The following is a 21,907-nucleotide window of genomic DNA, read 5'->3' as shown; positions in this document are numbered from 1 at the left end:
CGCACAAAACCGACACATTTTCTCTTCTGGAAATACATGTTCTGCCACTGTTTTTGTCTTTTGCCCCAGTCCCTCTTTTTCTCTGTACTTCTCTGTCACACGCACACACATAATATTTCCCAGGGATACGGCACGTCCTGCTGTTGTAAAAAGAGTCTATTTCATCTTATCAGCAGTAACAGACAGACATGGGCACTACAGGCAGGAGACTGGACAGAGAGCAAGTTCAAAACTCCATGACTTTTAAAAAAGGGAAAATAATATTTCCATGATATAAGGAGAACAGGTAAATGAGCCATTTTCAAACATTTAAGACAAAATATAATGTAAGTTTTCACCTGTTGCCCACGTGTTTTTACAAATGTGTTTTATAGTTAATCCATATGTCCAGTGACAGGCTGAGAATATTGGCAGCTTTTAATGTACAGTCTGTACAGAGGATCGTTACCAAGATGTTCCAAAATGGATTTTCCCCAATCCAGGTCAATGGTATTGTGATTTTTCTCACACAACATTTATATGACATGCGCACAAGTAGGAACACACCCTCATAAGCATGATGAAAGTCCTTGTAAGAGTGTCCAGTCAGATTGAGAAATTCCAGGAAGCTGATGACTTCCTTTTGTCAGTCCACTGAGCAAAACTCAACATTCCCGTCTATCTCCTGTCCTCGATTTCTCCCGCATCTCCTCCTCCTCCTCCTCCTCCTCCTCTTGTCCTCGGCCCTAATCTACATCATCGCCCCTCTGTCCCTGCTCCTCTGCTAACCATGCCTGGACAGAGACTCAAATAGATCAAATATTTGACCAACTTGTGGCCCACAGCTGAAGCCTAACTCGAAAAGATTAATGATTGAGATCTTACGTCACACACGAATCTGTATGAATAAAAATTTAGACGTGTGGTCTCCCTGATGGTCCGTGTGTGCGTGTGTGTGTGTGTGTGTGTGTGAGAGAGAGAGAGAGAGAGAGAGTGTTTGTGTGTGTGTGAGAGAGTGTGTGTGTGTGTGTGTGTTTGTGTGTGTGTGTCCGGCCCTGTCATGAATTGGTCCTGTGGAAAAGTGCTAGCCAGTGATGAAGGGTGTATTGATTGGTGGGCCAGGCGCCTTGTGTATCGACTTGGCAGGAGGGTGATCCTTCAAGGCCTTCCTATTGGCACACTGAGTTAATCTGCTCAGCTTGATCAATACCAGCTAACTGAAACTATCATTGCACAGCATCCCATGTCAGTGCTCTGTTTGTTTGGCTTTTATTAGTTTTATGTGCGTTTGTCTGTGTGTTTACGGAGGTTGATTTGTATCTGTGTGACAGGGAAAGCGAAACCCAGAGCATGGCTCTTTTGTCCCTGTAAGACGGGGATGCTTCTTTGTGGAAGTGTTATATGTTCGCTCAGTGAGTCATGGGCAGTAAAGTCGGAGCGCAGTGCTGTGAGGTCATATAAACACTATAGCATGCTATTATAAATCTGCAGCTTGATTTCCAGCCTGCCTCAGGCAAAGTACGGCAACTTGGCAATGTGTTCGCCATTGAGAGGACCGGCTGAGTGGCTGGATTTAGTGTTGCTGACAGTGGATTCTTGCTCTGTAGAAAATGTGGTTTCCTGCAACTAAAATGTCTGTAAGAGTGGGATAAAATAAGAACTCAGTGCTCAGGTTCTCTCACACCATCCCACTCTGTTTTTGCCTCTGTGTCTCTCTACCTGCCTGACTCATTTTCTTTGAACCTTTCTGTTTACTGTGTGTGTTTAATATCTCCCTCCGTGCCTGTTTTTCTTATCTTCTTATCTTTCGGTGTGTATTTTTGTTTCTCTGCTCTGTTTGTCCTTCTGCAGGCCCAACATGGAGAACACTGGTCAGGTCAGTGAGTCTGGCTCCTCCACAGTTAAACATGCCCTCAATCCTGACAAAACCTTCATGCAAGTCCACTACCTCAAGGTGAGAGATGCATGTGGTAAAAGCAGCAAGGGTGGGCAGGAGATGGATGGGGGGGAAGGAGGGGAAAGAGAGAAGAAAAGAATTAAACAAAAGGCTATAGAACAAATGAAAGCATTAAAAAAGCATATGCTGTCTTTTTAGGTGTCCCATTCTTTGTTAGGTGTGCTTGGGGATGACTTTATTTATCTTGTCCTTTTGTCCAGGGTTACTTCCTCCTCAGGTTCTTGGCCAGTCAAGTGGGAGAGCAACAATTCATCGACTTCTTCAGATTATTTGTGAAGAAATACCACGGGCAACTCATTTTGTCTCAGGTGGGGCTGCAGTACAGGAAATTCATTTTTACCTCATTAACTTAATGGAGAATCTCGATGTTGACTCACAGCTACTTCAGAGGCTGTTTATGAAATGGGAGCGTGGATTTGAACTGTTTTAATATGACCTGTCTCTGAGGCGCAGTGTTATTTCCATAAATTAATTGGAGGCTGATGTGAGCTTGATTGCCACAGTGTTACAATAGTTGAAAATGCTCCAGCAGCTTTTTTTTTTCTTTTCTTTTCTTTTCTTTTTTTTCAAATTGATGACCGTACATCAGCTCACCCACATATGTTTATTCTGCTGGGGCCGTGAGGCTGAGTGATCACACCTGGAAGTCTGTGTGTATGTGTATGTGTTGAGTGCATCTGTGTGTGATATGTGATGAGTTCCACCTGGCTCCTGTTTCTTCAGTGGCAGGTTGAGTCTTCCCACTAAATAATGGATGTAACATAAACACTGCTTGACCTTGCACTCCTGACTTAAGATCAGGTATGCCTTTCTCTTTCTTTTTTTCCCCACTCCCACACCTCACTAAATGCCTGCATTTCTGTCTGTCTTTTTTTTTTCCTTTTTGACAGGATTTCCTGCGAATGCTGCTGATTATCTTTCCTGACATGGAGAGGTATGTTTACTGGCTCTGAGTAATGCTTACAGTATTGTTCATGAATAATGAAAAATACCTTGATGCATTAAATGTAGCCTGTTTTTCCAGTTCCAGAGAAATTAGAGATATATTATTCATCAATTTTCTGTTTTAATACAGCCTTAAGAACTGTTTTTTTCTTCAACAGATGTGATTTGTTAGTAATTTCATGTCAAATACACGAGCATGTGTTGATTTGGCCGCTGTTCTTTGACTAACTTGGTCCTTCTGTGGAAACATGGCCTGAAAAGCTCCCAATACCAATCCTGTTAAGAGAGCAGTCTCATCCACTCTTGTATTAATTGAAGTGTAAAAGGATAACTGCTCCTCCTGCTCTCCTCCTCTCTAATTTTCTCTCTCCCTCTCTGCACTTGCCTAATCATTCAGTTCTCTATTTCCCCTGATTGCCTCATTAACCTCTTCTTCTGCCTGTCTCGCCATTCCTCTTTTCTCCCTGTCTGTCTTTCACTCTGTTTCTTCCACCCTGAACTCTTCTTTTCGTACTCCTCTCCTCCTGAGCACCCCTTTGTTTTGCTCTGAGTGTTGTCTTCTTTTCCTTTTCTGTCATGTGGAGTGTGCTGCTCGGCTGGCAGGGATTGACTGAACTAAACAGAGGGAGTTGGAGACAGTCAATATTTGGATCTGATGCCTCTTTCAGTAAACAGCCCACTAGAAGAGCAAGGTTTAGGATTAGAATAGACACTGCAGGGTCGTATACTCTGTCTTTTCCCCAGACTAAATTATCCAGAAATAATAATTATAAGACTAAACAAAAATGAAAACAGACATGAAAAAAAAAAAAAAAATTCATTGATTTCTATTAATAAGAAGCAACTGTTTTCCAGGAACCATAGTCAATCTTTCTCCTGTATCACTACTAAAATGAATAACCGGTAGAATAAAGTAAAGTTTCCAATCTCAACCAGAAAAAAACTGGTAGATATATGTCTCGTCTGCTGTTGTGAGCCTTAACACTTGTTTCTATCTAGTCCTATTATTAAACAGTATGTGACAGGTCATGTAGTGTATTAACTGTATTAATCTTTTGTTTGCCCAGAAGAGAGATATGCTCACATAATCCCATGTAATCCAACTTCATGGTGTCTCACTGTTGGTGTGGCAGATGTTTAGTCTTTATGTCTCGTCTATGGTTCAACTCCACGTGCCAAGAGCTGAAATTTCCTTCTGATAAAGTCCCGAGTGACGTTTTTTAATGTCCAGTTTCTGGGCAAATTGGTGCTTTATTGGGAATATTACCTCTTCTAGTACACTGTAGAGTATAAAGAGAGTTTTATGGTGTTCAATTTACTGAAGGCCCACTCTCCATCTGCCAAAGTTGTCAGCAAATATACAATAGGAAATGACGCAGTAGGACTCAGACTTTACTAGTGTGTGGAAGCAAGGAGCAAAGGCTTGACCTTGCAGAAAAATGCCTCTAAACCCTTTTTAGCTACACTTGCAGCGGTGTGACTCTGTCCGTAAAATGGTCTGTTGGCGTGTTGGTCCAGCACTTTGGTCCAAAGTGAAACACCTCTACAGCTATTGGATTTAAGTTTTGGCAGAGACATTCGGCACTCAGCATGTTAGCATGGTAACATTAGCCTTCAGCTCAAAGCACTGAGCGGCAGACAAAGTAGATGCTGTAAAAGATGACAGAAATTTGTGGCTGTCACAATGTCATGGGAAAATGTATATCTGGCATTTATTTTACTTCAACATGATGTATTGTTATCTGAAAAAGAGTCCTGCTGAGTCTTCCATGGCCAAGGGCTTCAGACAATTCACCCAGTTGTCCCTCCCTGTTAGCCGGCAACACTGTGTTAAACCAATGTATAAAAGGGATTTATGGAGAAAAAAGATTAAAAGAAAGGTGTGTTCACTTGAGCTCCCTGAATCTAGTGTTTGTTCTGGATGCACCAAGTTCAATAAGAAGTTGATTTGGCAAATGATGGAAATCACTAATTGAGCTTCAGAGGAGCAAAGCTGAGAGAAAATGGGTATATAAAAATGTAAATTAAAACTCTTCATTACAAAAGAATCCCTGTAATGGGTCGAACATCACAGATTAATATACAGTAATAGCCTCATAGTATCCAAGTGAGGATCGATGATGGGGGGGTGTGCCGTGTGGTTATTCCTTGACTTGTGTACTTTGCGTACTTTATAGTTAACATACAAACTGTGGACTACTTGTGTTTGTTTGCATTCATATTTGCCTTTGCAAGCGAGCTGTGTCACCGTGTGTGTAATGTGTAGGGTGTGCAACCATTTTCATGGCCAAACCATCCACTTCAGCCTCTCCTCATCTACATGCACCCACACACTGTATATGCATACATCCAAATCCAATTCATTGTCTGTGCATGCCTGTGTGCTTGTCCTTGTATGGGAAAGTGGGTGTGCCCCTCTTTTTGTTTAAGGTGTTGGCCTGGACCTCAAGTCTGCCATGACCCTAACAATATTTTCCCAGAGCCATGTTTTCATAGGGTGTCTTGGGCAATAACAGTCATTGCTATAATAATAGGAATAATACTAACACTTGTGCCATTGTGTTCCAGAAAAGGCCTCACCCTCAGTGCTATTTATGCTGACTGGCTTGATCAACCGGGAATTCCAAAGGTTTGAGGAACCTTTCTTTCTCTCCTTTTTCTTTATTTTTTTTCCTTTTAAAATGTATCAAAATCTAGAAATTAACCACGTTGCTTTAGTGTTCAGTGATGTGCTGATAAAACCAGAGGGTTAATTGTTTTATACTGTATCAGACAATTCATTGTCTGACACAGTATACTGTATTAATTTACTATACAATATATTTTAGGTAAAAAATTTTAAATTTGCAGCTCTTAAATAACGTTAGACTGAAAATAAATGTATAAAATAAATTATTTCAGATTTTGGACTGTTGGTACTACTAGTTTGTGCATACAGTATATAGTCTAACCCTTTCAGTATGTTTCTGAATTGTCTGTCTTCAGAGTTCACAGGTATCATGTCTTAATTATGAACTAAGTAATTACTTTAGTTATGTTCTTGCTCCTCTTTGTTCCTTTATCATACAAGGTAATTACCCACAAATTAGCACACAGCTGTTGTCTGGGTGTATAGATGCTAAAAGTGTCATACCTGATGCATGTGTAGGCTGATAATTTCATATTCGTTGTTCTCATTAGACTGGTTTCTGGTTATTGGTTTGAACTGACTGATCTTTGTCCAACCTGTGTCACTTTAAGATATCCATACTGCTGTAGCTGTCATTGTTTTACCCTTTTATGTAGAGCAACAAGTGGCTGAATGTTTTATTTGTGTGAACTGACAACCATAACCTGATTGGCTTCTCTGTAAAAAAAACTGGTTATTGAAAGCCACAAGCCAAGAATCACACTGCAAGTTACCATCCGTAATAATGACCTATTATGGTTTGAGATCATTTCATCAAGCAGACTTTAACTAGACTCCATTGTAAGTTAAGATGTTTTGTTTGGGTCCAGTTTAAACCCAGCAGTGTTAAGGTGGTTATAGACAGGAGTGTAAACCACAATACATCTAATATTTGTGTGAGGAGTGTGCTCTAAGCATTTGTTCTTAGCTGACAAGAGCTGCACTGCATTTGTCTTTGTACAGAACAGCTGTAAATAGCAGTGTATAATGACGCTCTCATAATGAAAATTATGTCTCATATTAGAAGTAAATAGTCAATATATAAATACTTCAGCTTAAATGACGTGTGACTATTAGCCTGTCGGCATTCTGAAACTGCCAGACGGTTTCCCGATAACAGCATAAAAACTCACAAAACACATTTGTTGTTCAACTCGAAGAAAGTTTTTGAATTTTCAGTTTTCCAAAGGATATCACGATGATGATCTTCATCCTAATTCACAATATCACCTGCTGTTTAGTAAGCATTGCTAGCTCTTGTTGCATTTCAGTTCATTTTATCAATGTGTTGTGTGGGTGTATTACCAGACTGGTACTGTATCTTGACAAGGTGAGCATTGCTGCTCTGCCTCTGTCCTCTAACAGAGAAAGACCCATGGTCATAGATACTTGGATTGCAAGGCTACACACACACACACACACACACACACACACACGCGCGTGCACACACACTCATGCAATCAATCCACTTTAACATCTTCCTCAATTTTCCCATCTCCATGGTAACTGATCTTAATTATCACCGTGTGTATGTGCACTTTTGTGCGTCTGTGCTTGTGTTGCTGTCTGGGAACCTTCACCTTCTAGATTATGTGATGATGTAACTGGAGCCTTTCAGGGGGCCTCTGAGGGTGGGAAGAACAGCGTGGAGGGACTGCTGTTTTCTCACACCTGATTGGGTGACGGCCAGAGTGCTCTTGCAGAGGCTTTTTTTTGTGTTTGATGTGCAAGTCACCGGCTAATAAGATCAGCCAGATCGATTGAAACCTTTTACAAATGCAAGTGCTTGTGTATTATGTACACTAGACACAAACACATTTTTAAAATCCTCTCTCCCTCTCTCTCTCTCTGCCACTCTCTGCCTCTCTCGCTCTCCCCTCTCTGCCTTCCATCCATTGCTCGACAATGTGCTTGAATTGGAGAAAGGCAGGAAATGGTTTGGCCTAATAATAAACAATGACATTCACCGATCCCGGAGTAAGAGATGTGGAATGGGAAGGCCAGTGCTGGCCTATTTTAGACCCCACAGTTTAGATGAGTAAGCACTCCCTTTGGGATGATGGATTTAGGCTGAGATACTTTGTTTAAATAAAGACTACCCTTTATTCACCACAGCTTTCTGCCTGATTCTACCTTGTCCTACAATGTACATCAATGTCTTATGTTTGTCTTTTTCTGACTGGGTCATCAATAAATGCCTCTTGCTACCAATCATCAGGCAGAAAAGAGTGCCAATTACTGGAGCTCAAACTTTCTCTCTTGAAAATTAGGGCTGGCTGCCAGGCATGAATACTTTTTGAATATAACAACTGAGTCAGGCTCAGCTCCTGATATGATATTTTTATTTAGGAAAATGTATACACAGATATTTGCATTAAGGCAGTATTAAACAGGATTAAGTGTGACAGGTTTGGCTTGCTTATTTGATGAAAATTTGGCTGTTTTTTATTAAAAAGAAAAAAAATCTATACTCAATAGATAAGGTATCAAAAAGATAAAGAATTCTCTTATTGGTACCAAAACTTGTTTGTATGCTAACTAACCAAATTGTCTGGCATTGTTTCTGGGATTAATAGATTATGAAGATAATCCATACTTACACTTATTCAAGTAAAAAATAGTTCTAGTAAAATCACTCACCAACCTGGATGGACAAAACTCACACATCACAAATGAGTACTTAGAACTGAACGAGGGATGTGATTTACTTGCTTCTCATGCGTGTTTCTCAATGAGAGGTGTATCCTCTGAACTTCTACATGTAATCTAATATTGATTTACCAGAGAGACGCTACACAGACGTGGGTGCGGGACGAAGAGAGAGTTTGAGGTAGACAAAAGCCCTTGCTATTCAGGGATTGGTAGCCGGGATCGAGGCAGCAAAAGAGCTATGTGTGGTATCCTGTTACACAATGCCAATTTACTGTTTCAACACTCACTACATTCTATACAGCCCACTCCAACACCTCCCTCTCTCTGTGTCCGCCTCTCTCTCTCTGTCCTTTTGCTTCTACACACACCTTCATGCTATTTCTGCTGGAGTACTTTTGTGTAACACACACAGAGAAGTACCCAGGCATGCAGTTATAGTATTGAACTTGTGTGTGGCTGTGGTCGCTGAAAGCTGACAGACTGCGTGCGCCTGGGAACGTCTGTGGCGTGTCTATCATGGGCTGTATGAATGTGATGTGGCACTGCTGCATCTCGCCTGTTTTTTGTGCGTGGTGTGACATTACAAAGACCTTGTTCCCATACTCTCCGGTCTGTCTCGTGTCTCTCTCCTTATTTTCCCCACCACACAAACACACACACACACACACACACACACACACACACTCACAAAGACAAACATATACACAGCCCTTGCCGTCATCACTGTAATGTGTGATTCACATCACTCAAGCCGTGGCTCTGCTGAAAGCTTAATAAGGTTAGAGAGTAAGTGCTGTGTGTTTGTGCCTACTAGCTGCTCTCTGTGCGTAGGTGTGTGTTTGCATGTATGTCTCTATGTGTATGTATGTGTGTGTGTAGTGGTGGAGGAGTGAATATGTAGAGGACTGAAGTGACTGTCCGTCCTGTGGTTGCTTGTAATTCAGGTGATTATTTTTTTGATTTATTTTATTTTTTTTTTTAAATCTCCTCCTCCTCTTTTTTCTCTCTCTTCTCCTCCACTCTTTTCTCTCATCCTCCGGAGTCAAGTCGCGAGTTTCCGTCAGAGGAACAAGTGATCGCGCTTCCACCTCCTCCCACTCCTCCCACCTCTCCTCTCTCCCTCCCCTTCCTGCTTTGCCAGGGCTCTCTCTCTCTGTCTCTCTCTCTCTCTCTCTCCCTCTCTCTCTCTCTCTTTCTCACTCTCTGCCTCTGCAAAGCATTCCACTCTGTCCCGATCACTTGCCCCCGGCTCACTGCTTTCCCTTCTTCTCTGTCGTTCAGTGGCTGTATGAAAGGAGCGCCGTGTGGTCACAGGCGAGGCTGGTGGAAGAAGTCAAAGCAGAGGTAAGCACTCTCTCCCTCTCTCTCTCTCTATGTATATATATATATATCCTCCTCCTATTCTCTCTTTTCTCTGTCTCTTCTTCTCATCTTCAGGGAGTGGCAGACAGACTTGGGGGGCAGCTCTCAGATTTGAAATATTGCACCTTAGACTGCTTGATGTGATTGTCATCTGATTCTCATCACTCTCTTTTCCTTCACTCCATTATGTTGCCACTGTCTCTCTTTACTGGTTCCCCTCTGTTTGTCTCTGTTGTCTGTCCCACAGTGTTTGATATCATCTCTTATCTCCACCTCTCTTGCACTCCATCTACCTCTCTTTTGCTCCCTGTGTCAGTCTTTCCCTCTGTCTGTCTCTGAGTGAAGTGCGGCACACAGCGCTGTACATCTGTTGCGTGTCATTCTCTGCTGCAGATCAGATTTCTCATAAAGGCCCCATGTTGTTCTTAATTGCTTTGCCTATACGTTCTAATTCTCCCATTTATCTGTCCGATTATTTAAAAAAAAAAAAAAAAAAGTCAGACCTGAACAGAATATTTGTCAAATATATTAAAAATACTTAAAAAACACAAAGAATGCTCGAGTGATTGCATCTCAGAAATGACTTATCCACTTCATGTGCTTTTTCAGTGTTAGGAAACCTCACTTTTTCAATATTTAAACTGTATGACGACAGTGTTTTCAGTCTGAGGTACAAATTAAAGCGGAGGAGAGGAGTCAGCCAGGGTAGATAGAGTTTGGCCTTGATAGTGATTGGCTGTTTAATGGAGATCTATGGTGCGGGGAGTTGCTGCGCTCCAGGCTCTGTCACAGAAACATACTTACACTATTACTCTTTTGTCTTAGCCGGCACTTTGTGTTGGTTATATATGGAGCACAAGTGAGCGCTGAAAGGTTGGAATTAATGTTAGTGTTGTAGAGAGACGGCGCTATAGACGTTTGTGTGTGTGTGTGCGTGTGCGTGTGTGTGTGTGTGTGCGTGTGCGTGTGCGTGTGTGTGTGTTTCCACTTTACACTCTGTCAAAGCTCGCATGCTAGTAGCTCACTGAGAGTGTGTATGTGTATATTCCTGTGTGCCTTTCCACTTGAGGGATGAAAAGTGCGCCTTAAGTCTGTTTATATTTACTTTCCGCTATTAGATGTGACCACTCATTCTTTCTCTTGTCCTCTCTCTGTCATTATCATTGCCTCTCCACTGTTCCCCCTTTTCTCTCTTTCACCTTCATACTGTCTCATCACTCTCACTCAAAACCTGCTACTTTGTTGCCTCTCTCTCTCTCTCTCTCTCTCTACCTCTCTACCTCTACACTCAACTTCTTTTTCCCGCCTTCACCGCCTCACCCCACCATCCTCCCTCCTGCAGGTTGTAAAATGGATTCTCCTCAGTCAGAGTCATCAGGGGAAGGGCAGAAAGCGGAAGAGAATAGAGCCCAAGGTGAACTACAAAGAGGTAGGAGACACTCTGCCGTATTAAGGCCTCTATCTACTTTCCCTCTGCTCTACTTCTAAATCTTGGCACTGTCCCTTTCTCTTTTAGAAAATCTCTCTATTCATTTCTATATGGGTTTTTTTTTTTTGCCCTTCTAAAGTAGCTGTGATTCTCGAGCTGTGCAGTGTTTTCATTTGTCTGACAACAAAATTATGTTGACGTGGTGTGTCTGCAAAGACAGACTACCCTGTACTTATTTAACTCTTTGTTTATGTTGTGTCCTCCGCCCACATATTTAACCTTTTAAGAGCTTGTATACATCACATACCCTCCTGTGTGTGTGTGTGTGTGTGTGTGTGTGTGTGTGTGTGTGTGTGTGTGTGTGTGTGTGGTCATGGTCAATGCCTGTGTAGGATGGTGTCTGTGTTTGTCTCGGGGGAAGGTGGTGGACACCATTTGGCCTCAACATTCAGGCATTGAATCTGGCCTTGAACCTTTGTTGCATCCTTCCTTGTCTTCCCGTACTTCCTGTCAGTTTGCAGTTTGTTTACCACCAAATAAAATGGTGAAAAGTGCCACGAAAACGATCCAAAAAAGCGTGCGTGTATGGTTAATTAGGGCTCTCCAGAGACGGCTAATCCCCTCCACACACTAATTGACGCACACGCTTGCACACTCGCCTGCATCATTAATGAACGCACACTGATCTATAAGCCGCAGAGGGCCAGAAGTCATTAGTGAGAGTAGAGCAGCTTTTATATATCACTTGCAATATGCTCAGATATTGTAGACAGAAACATTTGCAAAGCCTCTCATCTTTTTGTAAAATACATTTTATGGCATGAATAAGTTAGGTAAGTGCCTCTGGGCTGACGGAAAAATAAAACACTCATTCATTGCCAAGAATATTATGTATATCCAGTGACTTTTTAGGGCTTTACTTTTCCTTTTAACACACTTAGCTTTCAGCAGATGTAATGTAAACTTTATTCCTAAAATAAATTATACATTTTTAAGCTGTACGTAAAATTCATAAAACCTCAAGCTGGAACATGATTTCTCCGTGTTAGATTACCTCCAATTCCTGTGTTGTAATTTGGAGCACACAGTGAAAGAAATGCCTGTGGAGTCCGCAGCCAGTGCAGCCCCCTTCAACCACCTGATACCTACTGTCTGGCATATTTACAACGTACACACACACACACACACACATATACACACAAATACACTTACTTCTAAGGGGCAGCAAAAGGGCCCCTTCCTGTGGGGGGAAGAGAGTGCTGAAATCAGCCTCATGAAAGAATAGCCAATTACTGTCCACTTGGCCATACACAATAGTGAGAAAGAGGAGGGAGGGACGAATGGACGGACGGATGGAGCGAGGGAGCAGGGGGGATGTAGGGGCGGGGGTGTGGGAGGTCAGCGTTTGAAGTTACACCATAAAAGCTATCCTGAAAGGAAACACGAAGTGACCCCTCCTCCCCCTTTCTATCCACCCCTCTCCCCTCACCTCCCTGCGGCCCGGCCCTCCTCTCTCCTCCTCTACGTCTCCCTCCCTTCCCTTTGTTTCTGTGTACAGAGAGTGCCCCATGGATGGACCAGGTGTATTTTATATTACTCCTTCATGTACTTCAAACGCGAAACAGCCCAATTCCTACTCAACCCCTCCTCTCTTCATCTACCTCTCCTCCCTTTCTCTTCCCTCTTTCTGCCAGCCTGTTGCAAGGTGATAAATCACTCAGCAGACCCGATCGGCAGAGGAGGGGAGGAGGGGGGGAGGGGGGGCGGTTAAAACATAAGAGACAGGGAGGTAGAAAGGGAGGAAAAAGTTGGGATGGATCAGAGATGAAGATAGAACTGCCGCATGGAACAATGAGAGTGAAATATGAAACACGCTGACCATTGACTGACTTTTAGATTAAATTGGAATGGAAACATATTTAAGGCACCAAATGATGAGCTTGAGTGGAAAAATTTAAAGGGAGAGGAAATAGCAGATGATATGTAAGTGAAAGAGAAGAAATAGGTGATGGAATGACTGTACGGAAATGGAACAAGAGGAAGAAATAACGGTAGGAAAGTAAAGCCAAAAGGAAAACAGAAATCGGTAAAACAGCATTTTAGGAGCTGATGATTGAAGTGAGAGCAAGACTAGTGGTCGGTTAGAGGTTGATGATTGTGAATTCCAGTGAGGTAATGAACGTCTCGTGGACATCTCATGAAATGAAGAGCGGAGTGGATATTTGGAGAGATGAGAGAAGCACACGAGAGATGAAATATTACACGGACTGGTCAGATGATGTAAGAGCGGTTAGGAAGAGAAGAAAGAGATTGTGAGGGAGGGAATAGAGAAGGCAGGCCTTTTAGTGGGCAGGAATTAGGCTGAGCCAGGGTCGCATTTAGCGCTAATGACATCATGGATGATTAAGGAACGTACACACACACACACACACACACACATACACCTATACATGAACACACTGGTAAGAGCCAGACACCCCCCACAGAGCAGCCCAAGATCTGGTCAATTTAATAGAGCCAAAGTTTATTACCAACTTCCCGTCGTCTTTGTTTCTGTGCAACTTTATTGATTCCCGAGCATCTTAGCGTGCGCGTCTGACTTTATTTTTGTGTACACGTTTAACTTGGATGTGCACGTGTGATGAGCGTGCGCGTGTCCACTGCATGTGGAGAGGTCTGTGGAGGGATATTAGTCACGCCCGCATGGTAATGGGCCTCATTTCGCTCTCATTTTCATCTGCGGTCTCCGTAATGAGAGGGTCCGTCTACCCCTGCTGATCAGGACAGGAAACCCTGTAGGGGAAAAGCACTGAGAATAGCGTGAGACCCTGGTCAACTTTTCAGGCAACAAAATGCTCCTCCACTCTTTAAAGATGCAGTTTGTAAGTTGTAATTGACCTGGGTCACATGTTGATCAACTGGACTCCATGGTGAAATGCCTCATAGAAGATCAGTAGGTATCATAACATGCTTAAAAAATTAAAACTTTACTATTCTGACCTCGTGATTCAAAGTTGTTAATGTTACTGAAGTAAACCACCTCCATACTTTACGCTCGCATAGTTCTGTTTCACATTTTTGCACCAGACTACAGTATATTAGATTGTGTTTGGCACATCCTAGCACCTTTCTGCAGATGTGATAAGGTTCTGTATACAAAAAGTGTTGACATAGCGCTCCCCTGGATAAACAAAACCGGGAAATTGTATAATCCTGAATTCTTGTCATTCCTGCTGAAATTGTTCTGCGCCGCACTATTTTTAACTTAACAGTGCACATCTCTCTGAATCTACTGCTGCACAATTACTACATCCACCAGACTGAGGATTATTTTGGTGGACATTGTGTTCATAATTATGAGCCACTCACTTTGATTTATTTTTTGCAACGTCCCAACCTTGTTTGGTTGTTTTCAACCACATCTAATGATTTCAACCTTTATAGTATTAATTGCACAGACTAAAACATGTGATTACACACACTCAGAATCTGCACAGGTTGTGCAGGGAGGCATCGGCTCCGAGTGATAACGTGTCTCAGAACAGTGTGCCATGGTAACTTCACATATGCAGCAGAATAGGTGGACGATGAGTCAGCCTCCATCTCGGTGGCATTCTGTCACCTTATGTGCTCCCACATGGCGATCTGCACCTTCGTGGTTGATGGATTTGGCTACTGTGAAAACATGCACCATCAGGTTTGTGTTTGTGGCTGAGGAAATGTCAACAACATCAGGTTCATAGGAACAGCCCGTCCTGATACGGCACTTCAAACGGTAAAGGGTCATCCGTTGAAACAGACAGACTCAGTTTACTTAAGAACTGCAAGATCAGGAGGCAAACTTTCATTTCTATTACAATAGATACTGTAACATGTATAATATTATATATTATATATGTACTGTAGGTCAGAAATTTAGTTAAAAAGATACTTATTGTGCGGTTTGGAGATGAAACTGCACCTCAGTGGAGTCAGGAGAAAACATGTCACTGAGGACATTGCAGAAAGCAGATACTGTTGTTGACAAAACAATCTCACCACAAGGTCCATTTAGTGGCTGTTCTGGAGCTTTTAGCAGATGGAGTTCACCCAGTTCTCATGGTACTGTACAAATTCTGATTCCTGTTTTTGTGAGTGCGGTGCTCAGACTGAACACTCCTGATCAGCTATGAAATGGACCTTGTGGTGAGATTGTTTTTTTTCAGCTGTTGTTTCCAAGGTCAAATATAAACTTTCCATCTCCGTTTTTTGTTTTTGTTTTTTTTTTTCTATTAATGCATCCAGTGGCGGTAATGATTTTAACACTTGTTGCTCTTGAGTTAAGTGGTTCACTCAGACATAACAACTCTGACGTTTTAGAGATTGATGTTTTCACTCAACAAGTTTCAGAATCTCTTGTTACCGCTGTACTTTACCTCGGTGCTGGGTGTGGCCGTCCTTTTTATGCACCCCCACTTCTTTTGTTCATTCCTGCCAGCTCTTTGTATTAATGATAACATTAAACTCTACTACTCTAGACCTAGAGGCCTCAGAGCTAAAATAACCCCGATAAGAGGAAATTTCGTTCCTATAACTGCACAGGTATGCCATAAGGACACAGATGCCAACTTCTGTTTGAGGAGATAATGTAAACCCACAGAGAAATGAAGAGGGTTCGAGTGCTGACTGAAATCCCTTGTGTTGGACTGAGGTGCGATGTTGATGGTTGGACAGGGGAGGTAGTAGTGGTAACTGGAACCGCTGTGGGAGAGTAAACAGTAGGAAAGGCATGATCAAAAGCCTCTTCAGTTGGGTGGAGTTTGCAGGTGGCGCACATTACTCTGCCATAGTAGGCTTCTGTAAGTAGAGGATGGGGGGAAAAAAACAAGGAGAGCAGTGTGGAAATTGTTTCAGTCTGTGTTGTTTGGCACTTTCTCATAGCTTTGATGAAATGTAGCTGAGGAGAGGGAGATTGTTCATTTGTGAGATGTACAGACTGATTTTAATCCTAGTCCATGTTTTGCTATAGACCTAGACGATTTGTGTGCACAAGTGTCATAAATTGCTGGTCGTAATAAGAAAGCTCGAGTAGCAAATTACCCAACAGTCTTGTCTGTTTTTCTCTTGCCAACTACCTCTTCCTCTCTTTCCATTTGTTTAGAGTTTGACCAGCACCATGAAATAAAGCATATCCGTTTAGTGATGGTGTTTTTATGGCATCTGTGTTGTTGTTGTTTTCTTTGGTAATACGTCACCACTTCAGATTACACGCAGCCATATTTGGCAGTTCAAACTCCACCCCTGAGCAGTGCCGATGAGGATACATCACACATCTGGTTTCCCTTCATTTCTGTTTTCCTATCTCCAGTGCACTGTCTCCTGGTTTATACTGCCATCTCCCCTTCCTTCTCCTCTACTCTTTCTCTCTCTGTCTTACACTTTTTCTTACTTGGTCTGTCTCTCTCTTTCTGTTCCTTTTGTCCCTCTGTGATTTATTGGCAATGAATCAGGGATGAGGGAGTATGCCGGAGGAGAGATGGGAACATTCAGGGAAATGGCTGTTTCCGGCCAGACTTCATCACATCAGGATGGGAAATGGTTGGAAGAAAAGTGTGTGCGTGTATGTGTGCGTGTGTGTGTATGTGTGTTTCTGTGTGTGTGTGTTTCACCATCATTAGACCAACTGGGGATCAGCTAAGGGCTGCTCAGGTTGAGTCCAGTTCTGTGAGCCAAAGGTCTTTAATTGTCTTTAAATGAAAGTTGGACTTGAGCTTTGCACACGTACGTTATGGAAATATATAGAGTTCATGTAAAATAATTCATCCAATTCCTGTATTGGGATATTTAAATGGCAGTTTAACTAGGTGTGTGAAGCCCACTAAATAAGATTACAAAGGTTGTCACGGTGAGTTTATTATGTGTAGCTATATGCTTCGCTTTTTTAGGTCCAACTCATGTTAACCCTGTAGCCCTTACCTTGTCGAACCTTCACCTTATCATGATGGAGGGTTTGCGTGCACTTGTCACACCGGGAACTGTGTTGTCTGAAGCCTCGAGTTCCTGAAGAGGGACTTCCATGGCAGACTGGTTTCATGTGAGAGGTCAAACAAAGTGCATTAGTTGCATTGGTTCTCTGGGCTCATTCCTACTCGTAGTGTGAGATCTGAACCCGAACTGTGATAACATCTGAAAGCTGAAGGCTGAGGTGTTCACAATGGGAATATGGTTTGCCAGATAAACGTTGTAAATGGCGGCCACGGTGGCTATTTTTCAAACCTTGCCTGTGATGTTGAGCTTGAGAGGTGGTTGAATTAAGTTTCCTTAGCAGGTTGTTGAGACTTGCCTTTTGGTCAGCCAAAAATGATATAATGAATGGACACATTGACATATAGATGGAATTTACTCTCTTTGGTTCGAACAATTGGACCTCAGCTTGAGAAATTGTTGTGAAGAGGCTGAAAGTGGAAAAGGATAAGAAAGCAGTGCAGAAGCACACATACACGTCTATTTTATAACCCTGACAATAACAGATTGACCTACAATTGGGACAGAGACACACAGACACACACACACACACACACACACACACACACACACACACACACAAACACACTGTAGCTACACAAAAAGAGATCACTGCATTACTTTGAGAACACGAGAGAGAGGATTCCTCAAGGCTCAACTCATGAGCTCAGACAGAGCGTGAGAGATAGTGAAAGACCGATCACAGGAAAAAAGAGACAGAAGGTGATTCCAGGACATCTAAGGAAACAGCTGAACTAGATTTAAAAAAAAACAAACAAAAAAACAGATCAATAAAAGTATCATACTGGCTTTATCATCTTCCGCAGTATGTGTTGCGAAAAGTGCTGAGTAGGAGGAACAGATTGTGCGGGAATCAAGGGATCAGTGTGGCAAACAACTGCTGTTTGATTCACACTTCTCTTCACACTGACTTTGCATCAATAAGCTGTTTATCCAGCACTAGCTGCCAATGAGACTTTTCAGTCCACGTATGTGCCTGTTTGAATAACTGTTAAGAGTCTGTACATTTTGCGTTGTGACAAAACTGATGTAATAATCCATAAATCCAACAAAACCCACGTACACTGGTACATATTGTATACACAGCTGCGTGTCCACATGCTTTATTGCCCTGGTAACTTGTAATTCTTCCTCCACTATATAAGACTCTAGAGTTTAACCTGCAGAACTCATGCCGGGATATGACAGGATATTACTGTATAAACTGACTGAGAGTAAAACACACAGTGTCTTTATAAGTGTATGTGACTGACTGTTATCTGACAGATGTCTCATGCTGCTGCCAGATTACAAAATCTTTGTAATATAAGAAAATCAGGCTGTTTTACACTCGATTTCTCGGGTTTTATTTTGTACGTTCAAAGTTCACGACGGCGGTGCTGATGGAGCGTGAAAACTGTTTTCCCTTTTTGCTAGGTAGTAAAACGCTGGAGAAAAAGAATGAGTTAGAGGAAAATTAAAATTTATGTTAATTTATGTGTTAGAGATGAGAAGATTTATGTGTGGAGATGGGAGGAGAGGAGAGAGAGGAGATGGCTCCATTTGTGCTGTGTTAATGAGGGAGAGCAAGACAGAAAGAAAGTGAGGGGGAGAGAGCGCCAGCGTGTATTTGTCTCATTTATCACTCAGCAGCAGTTCTGTTTTCGGGGTCATTTGAAGCTCACAGCCTGTCTCATCTCGTCCGGGGACTCCCTGTAGTCTGCGTGTGTGCATGTGTGTATGTGTTTGTGAATAGGGGGTATACAGTAAAAAAAAGATAATAAAAAAAAATAAAAGAAGAGGGGGTAAAGAGATCACTGGTCAGGGTTGACGATGCTGACAAGCTATTTCATGGCATGCATAACGGTTCAGAAATACCACTTAGGCCTTCATGACTCTCTGAGGAACGCACCCATGCATGGTCACATACACACACACACACACACACACGCACACACAAATACAAAGACGCATATACAAGGTGAGGCAATGAGTTGCGGTGGGGAGTTCTAGGGGGAGAGTGAGGGGTAAGCATACAGCGCAAGAGTAACTGCAACAAGCTTTTCACTGAAGTGGTCAAAAAGAACACACAAACACACACACACTCGCGCACGCACGCATTCTGAATCCCAGAAGCATTTGAGTGTCATTAAAGTGCAGCTGTGTTTGTCTTTCCAGCACACATGGAAAATGCATCAGGGAGAGAGAGCGAGAACACAGCCTGCTGAATATGGCTGCCACAAGATGTACAAAAACAAGCGCTGCACTTTGTCACTCGCACAACTACGCATTTTGGAGACTATTCAAACACAATTTTAGACATTCAGTGTAATGCAACGCTATAAAAACGCATCGTAGCATGGAGGTCACGGTGTTAAACCCGGTGACACTTCAGCGAGATATTTAGAGTAGAGTCATGTTCAATATTGGGCTGGGCTGTAAAATCGAGCTGCTTTTTTATGCTGTTCACATAAAACCTGATTTAGGCGTCACCTCACAGCTTTCATAGGTGTAGTACGTAATGTTGTGTTTGTGTGTGTGTGTGTGTGTGTGTGTGTGTGTGTGTGTGTGCGCCCATGAATGCGGCGTGCTGAGTGCTAAAACATCTGTCTTTCCTGGTAATGACTTGGGAGCCAGCAGCGCCCTCAGACAGCCCTGACGCAATTAGCCTTGTCAAAAACACACACACACACAAACACACACACACATTTCCAAACACACGTATGCACACAAAGTAAGATCAGCTGTATGGTACTAGGCCCATAGACGCTGAGCATAATAGAAATTCCTGCACATGAAACCAATAACTAAGTGTCTAAAAGATCTGACGCTGTGTTTGGGCGCCGCTTGTCTTCACTTTTTTCATTGGTTGAGATCACAGTATTTTATGATACTTTTTTATTTGTCTCAAAAGCAGCATCATTTTTTCCTAGAATTTAGGAGAGACCTAAAAATAGCATAACTATTTTTAAATCTTTCCTATTGATTTATTTTAAACCAATCATTTTCTGAAATATGAGTCTATAAGACAGAAATCTCAAGTTTAACAACTAACAATCATGTTCAATATTGATCCAACTGCAGATTATTTTCTCAATTAACCATTTGGTCTATTAAATGTCAGAAAATTGTCAAAACAGTGCCCATCACAAGTTCCTAAATCCCAAGATGGTGTCTTCAAGATTGCTAGTTTTGTCTGAGCAACAGCCAAAGTATATTCATATTTATTACCACATTAGATAAAGAAAAGCAGGAAGGGGACTTTTGGCCTTTTTGCTTGAAGGAACAATTGATTCCAAATGGTTGTCAATTCATTTTCTGTTGATTCGACTAATCCAAAGAAACTCAACACTATGACCAAGCACTATCTTTTATGCGTATTTTTCTCCTGTGGGGAAGAATAAAGTGCTGTTAAACAGAGGTAAAATGACAAGTCATCGTAAGGATGAGGATCTTATAAAAGAGGAAAAAGAGATGTCTTTCACACTGACAACATAGAACTACTGTTAATGTTTCCAGAGGTCTGGTGTTATCTAGTATTAAGACAGTCAGACAGGCACATGTAAAAACCATTCAGTTGTTGCCAACAGCCATACTGCAGGCGACAGCTTCAGCTCTAAACACCCCAGTCTGGGATATCATATGTTGCTAAACTGGAAGTGGTCTTATCATAGGAAGAAAAAAACAGAGGGATTGTCTTCCTGGGGTTTTACTGCAAAGTAAACAACAGGTTTTGAATTTCTTTCCATCTGTTTTTCTGTTTGTGATGCTGTTTCTTACTCCATATCTCCCTTTTCTGTGGTGTCCTTTGTCATTCTCTAATATCAGATCCCTTTTTCCTTTTTCTTCTTGTGTGTGTGTGTGTGTGTGTGTGTGTGTGTGTGTGTGTGTGTCTGTGCAGCAGATATCTGGGCTTAGTCCATCCCACATACCTCTGTCAGCTCAGACTGCTTAAATCCAGCCAGTCTGGAGTTCACACAGGAGACAACACACATCTATACTCCTCACACACACAGACAAACAAAGACAGACAAAGATATGTCTTTTTTGTGTCTCAGACTTGTTACCTTAGCTGACACGCCTGCAGAAAGACAAGGCTGCTGACTTTGACTCAGAACCACAGGAGAATCCATAGAGTCTCCTCCTGAACATGACCTTTCATTTTCATGGCTCCACCTATGTCTCTGCTCTCGCTCTCTCTCTTCCTCTTCCTCTCCCTCTTCTTGTTTGACTCTGTCTGCCAGAGTCATCCCATCTCTCGGTCTCCTTGTTTTCTCTCCCGCTCTGGCTCTGTATCTCTCTTTCAGCGGCAGTAGATGTTATCGTTCCACACTCGAGGTCATCACCGGTGCATGTTTGTGTTTTACCCCTATTATTGTTGTCATCTGGCTCAACCCGGCTTGAGTGAACAAATCTTAGCTGCCTGTGTGTGTGCATGGATGTGTGTGTGCTGACATTTAGAAGCCTAACTGCTACAAAATAGCAAGGTAAAATTGGTAACATTCAATCGCGTGAACAGAAGTTTTTTAACCCTTCACTACGTGTGTGTTTGTCCATCTTTGTGTCTCTGTGTCCTATTAACCATTGTAATCAGCAGACACCACTGATAATATTTATCCACGACCCTGTAAAGCTGGTAGCTGTGGCTGGTAGCCACTGATGTTTTTTTTTTGTTTTTTTTTTGTTGCCCCCCTCCCTCCCCCAGGGATAATATTTAACCAGGACCCCTAGGCTGCTCTCACCCTCCCAGGATCAGGCCAGAACAAATGACTTGAGGAAATTAAACCTGGGTGCTCTGCTATTTTCAGCCTTAGTCACATTTCATACTTCCGTACCTTGTGTGTTCAGGGAATGAGCAGTGAAGTATCTGTGAGATAACTGAGTGGTCTGTGAGAGTGTGTGCATGTGTTTG

The 21,907-nt window shown here is 42.3% G+C and overlaps 1 protein-coding gene across 3 annotated transcripts in view; it reads left to right on the top strand.

Annotated features, from left to right (window-relative positions):
• Nucleotides 1-21,907, top strand: part of cunh9orf3 (chromosome unknown C9orf3 homolog) — a 98,079-nt gene that overhangs the window by 34,120 nt on the left and 42,052 nt on the right. For 2 of the 3 annotated variants that reach the window (XM_022764808.1, XM_022764807.1), the window contains exons 9-14: nucleotides 1,831-1,933; nucleotides 2,137-2,244; nucleotides 2,827-2,870; nucleotides 5,450-5,510; nucleotides 9,483-9,545; nucleotides 10,906-10,992. In XM_022764808.1, the coding sequence (XP_022620529.1) occupies nucleotides 1,831-1,933; nucleotides 2,137-2,244; nucleotides 2,827-2,870; nucleotides 5,450-5,510; nucleotides 9,483-9,545; nucleotides 10,906-10,992 (466 nt within the window). Of the gene's footprint in view, nucleotides 1-1,830; nucleotides 1,934-2,136; nucleotides 2,245-2,826; nucleotides 2,871-5,449; nucleotides 5,511-9,482; nucleotides 9,546-9,810; nucleotides 9,907-10,905; nucleotides 10,993-21,907 lie in introns of those variants that run through there. The other variant, XM_022764809.1, reaches the window with a different exon arrangement.

Source organism: Seriola dumerili, unplaced genomic scaffold, assembly GCF_002260705.1.
Source record: "Seriola dumerili isolate Sdu_G_001 unplaced genomic scaffold, Sdu_1.0 BDQW01000581.1, whole genome shotgun sequence".
NCBI lineage: Eukaryota > Metazoa > Chordata > Actinopteri > Carangiformes > Carangidae > Seriola > Seriola dumerili.
This window is presented reverse-complemented; position numbering and strand designations above follow the sequence as displayed.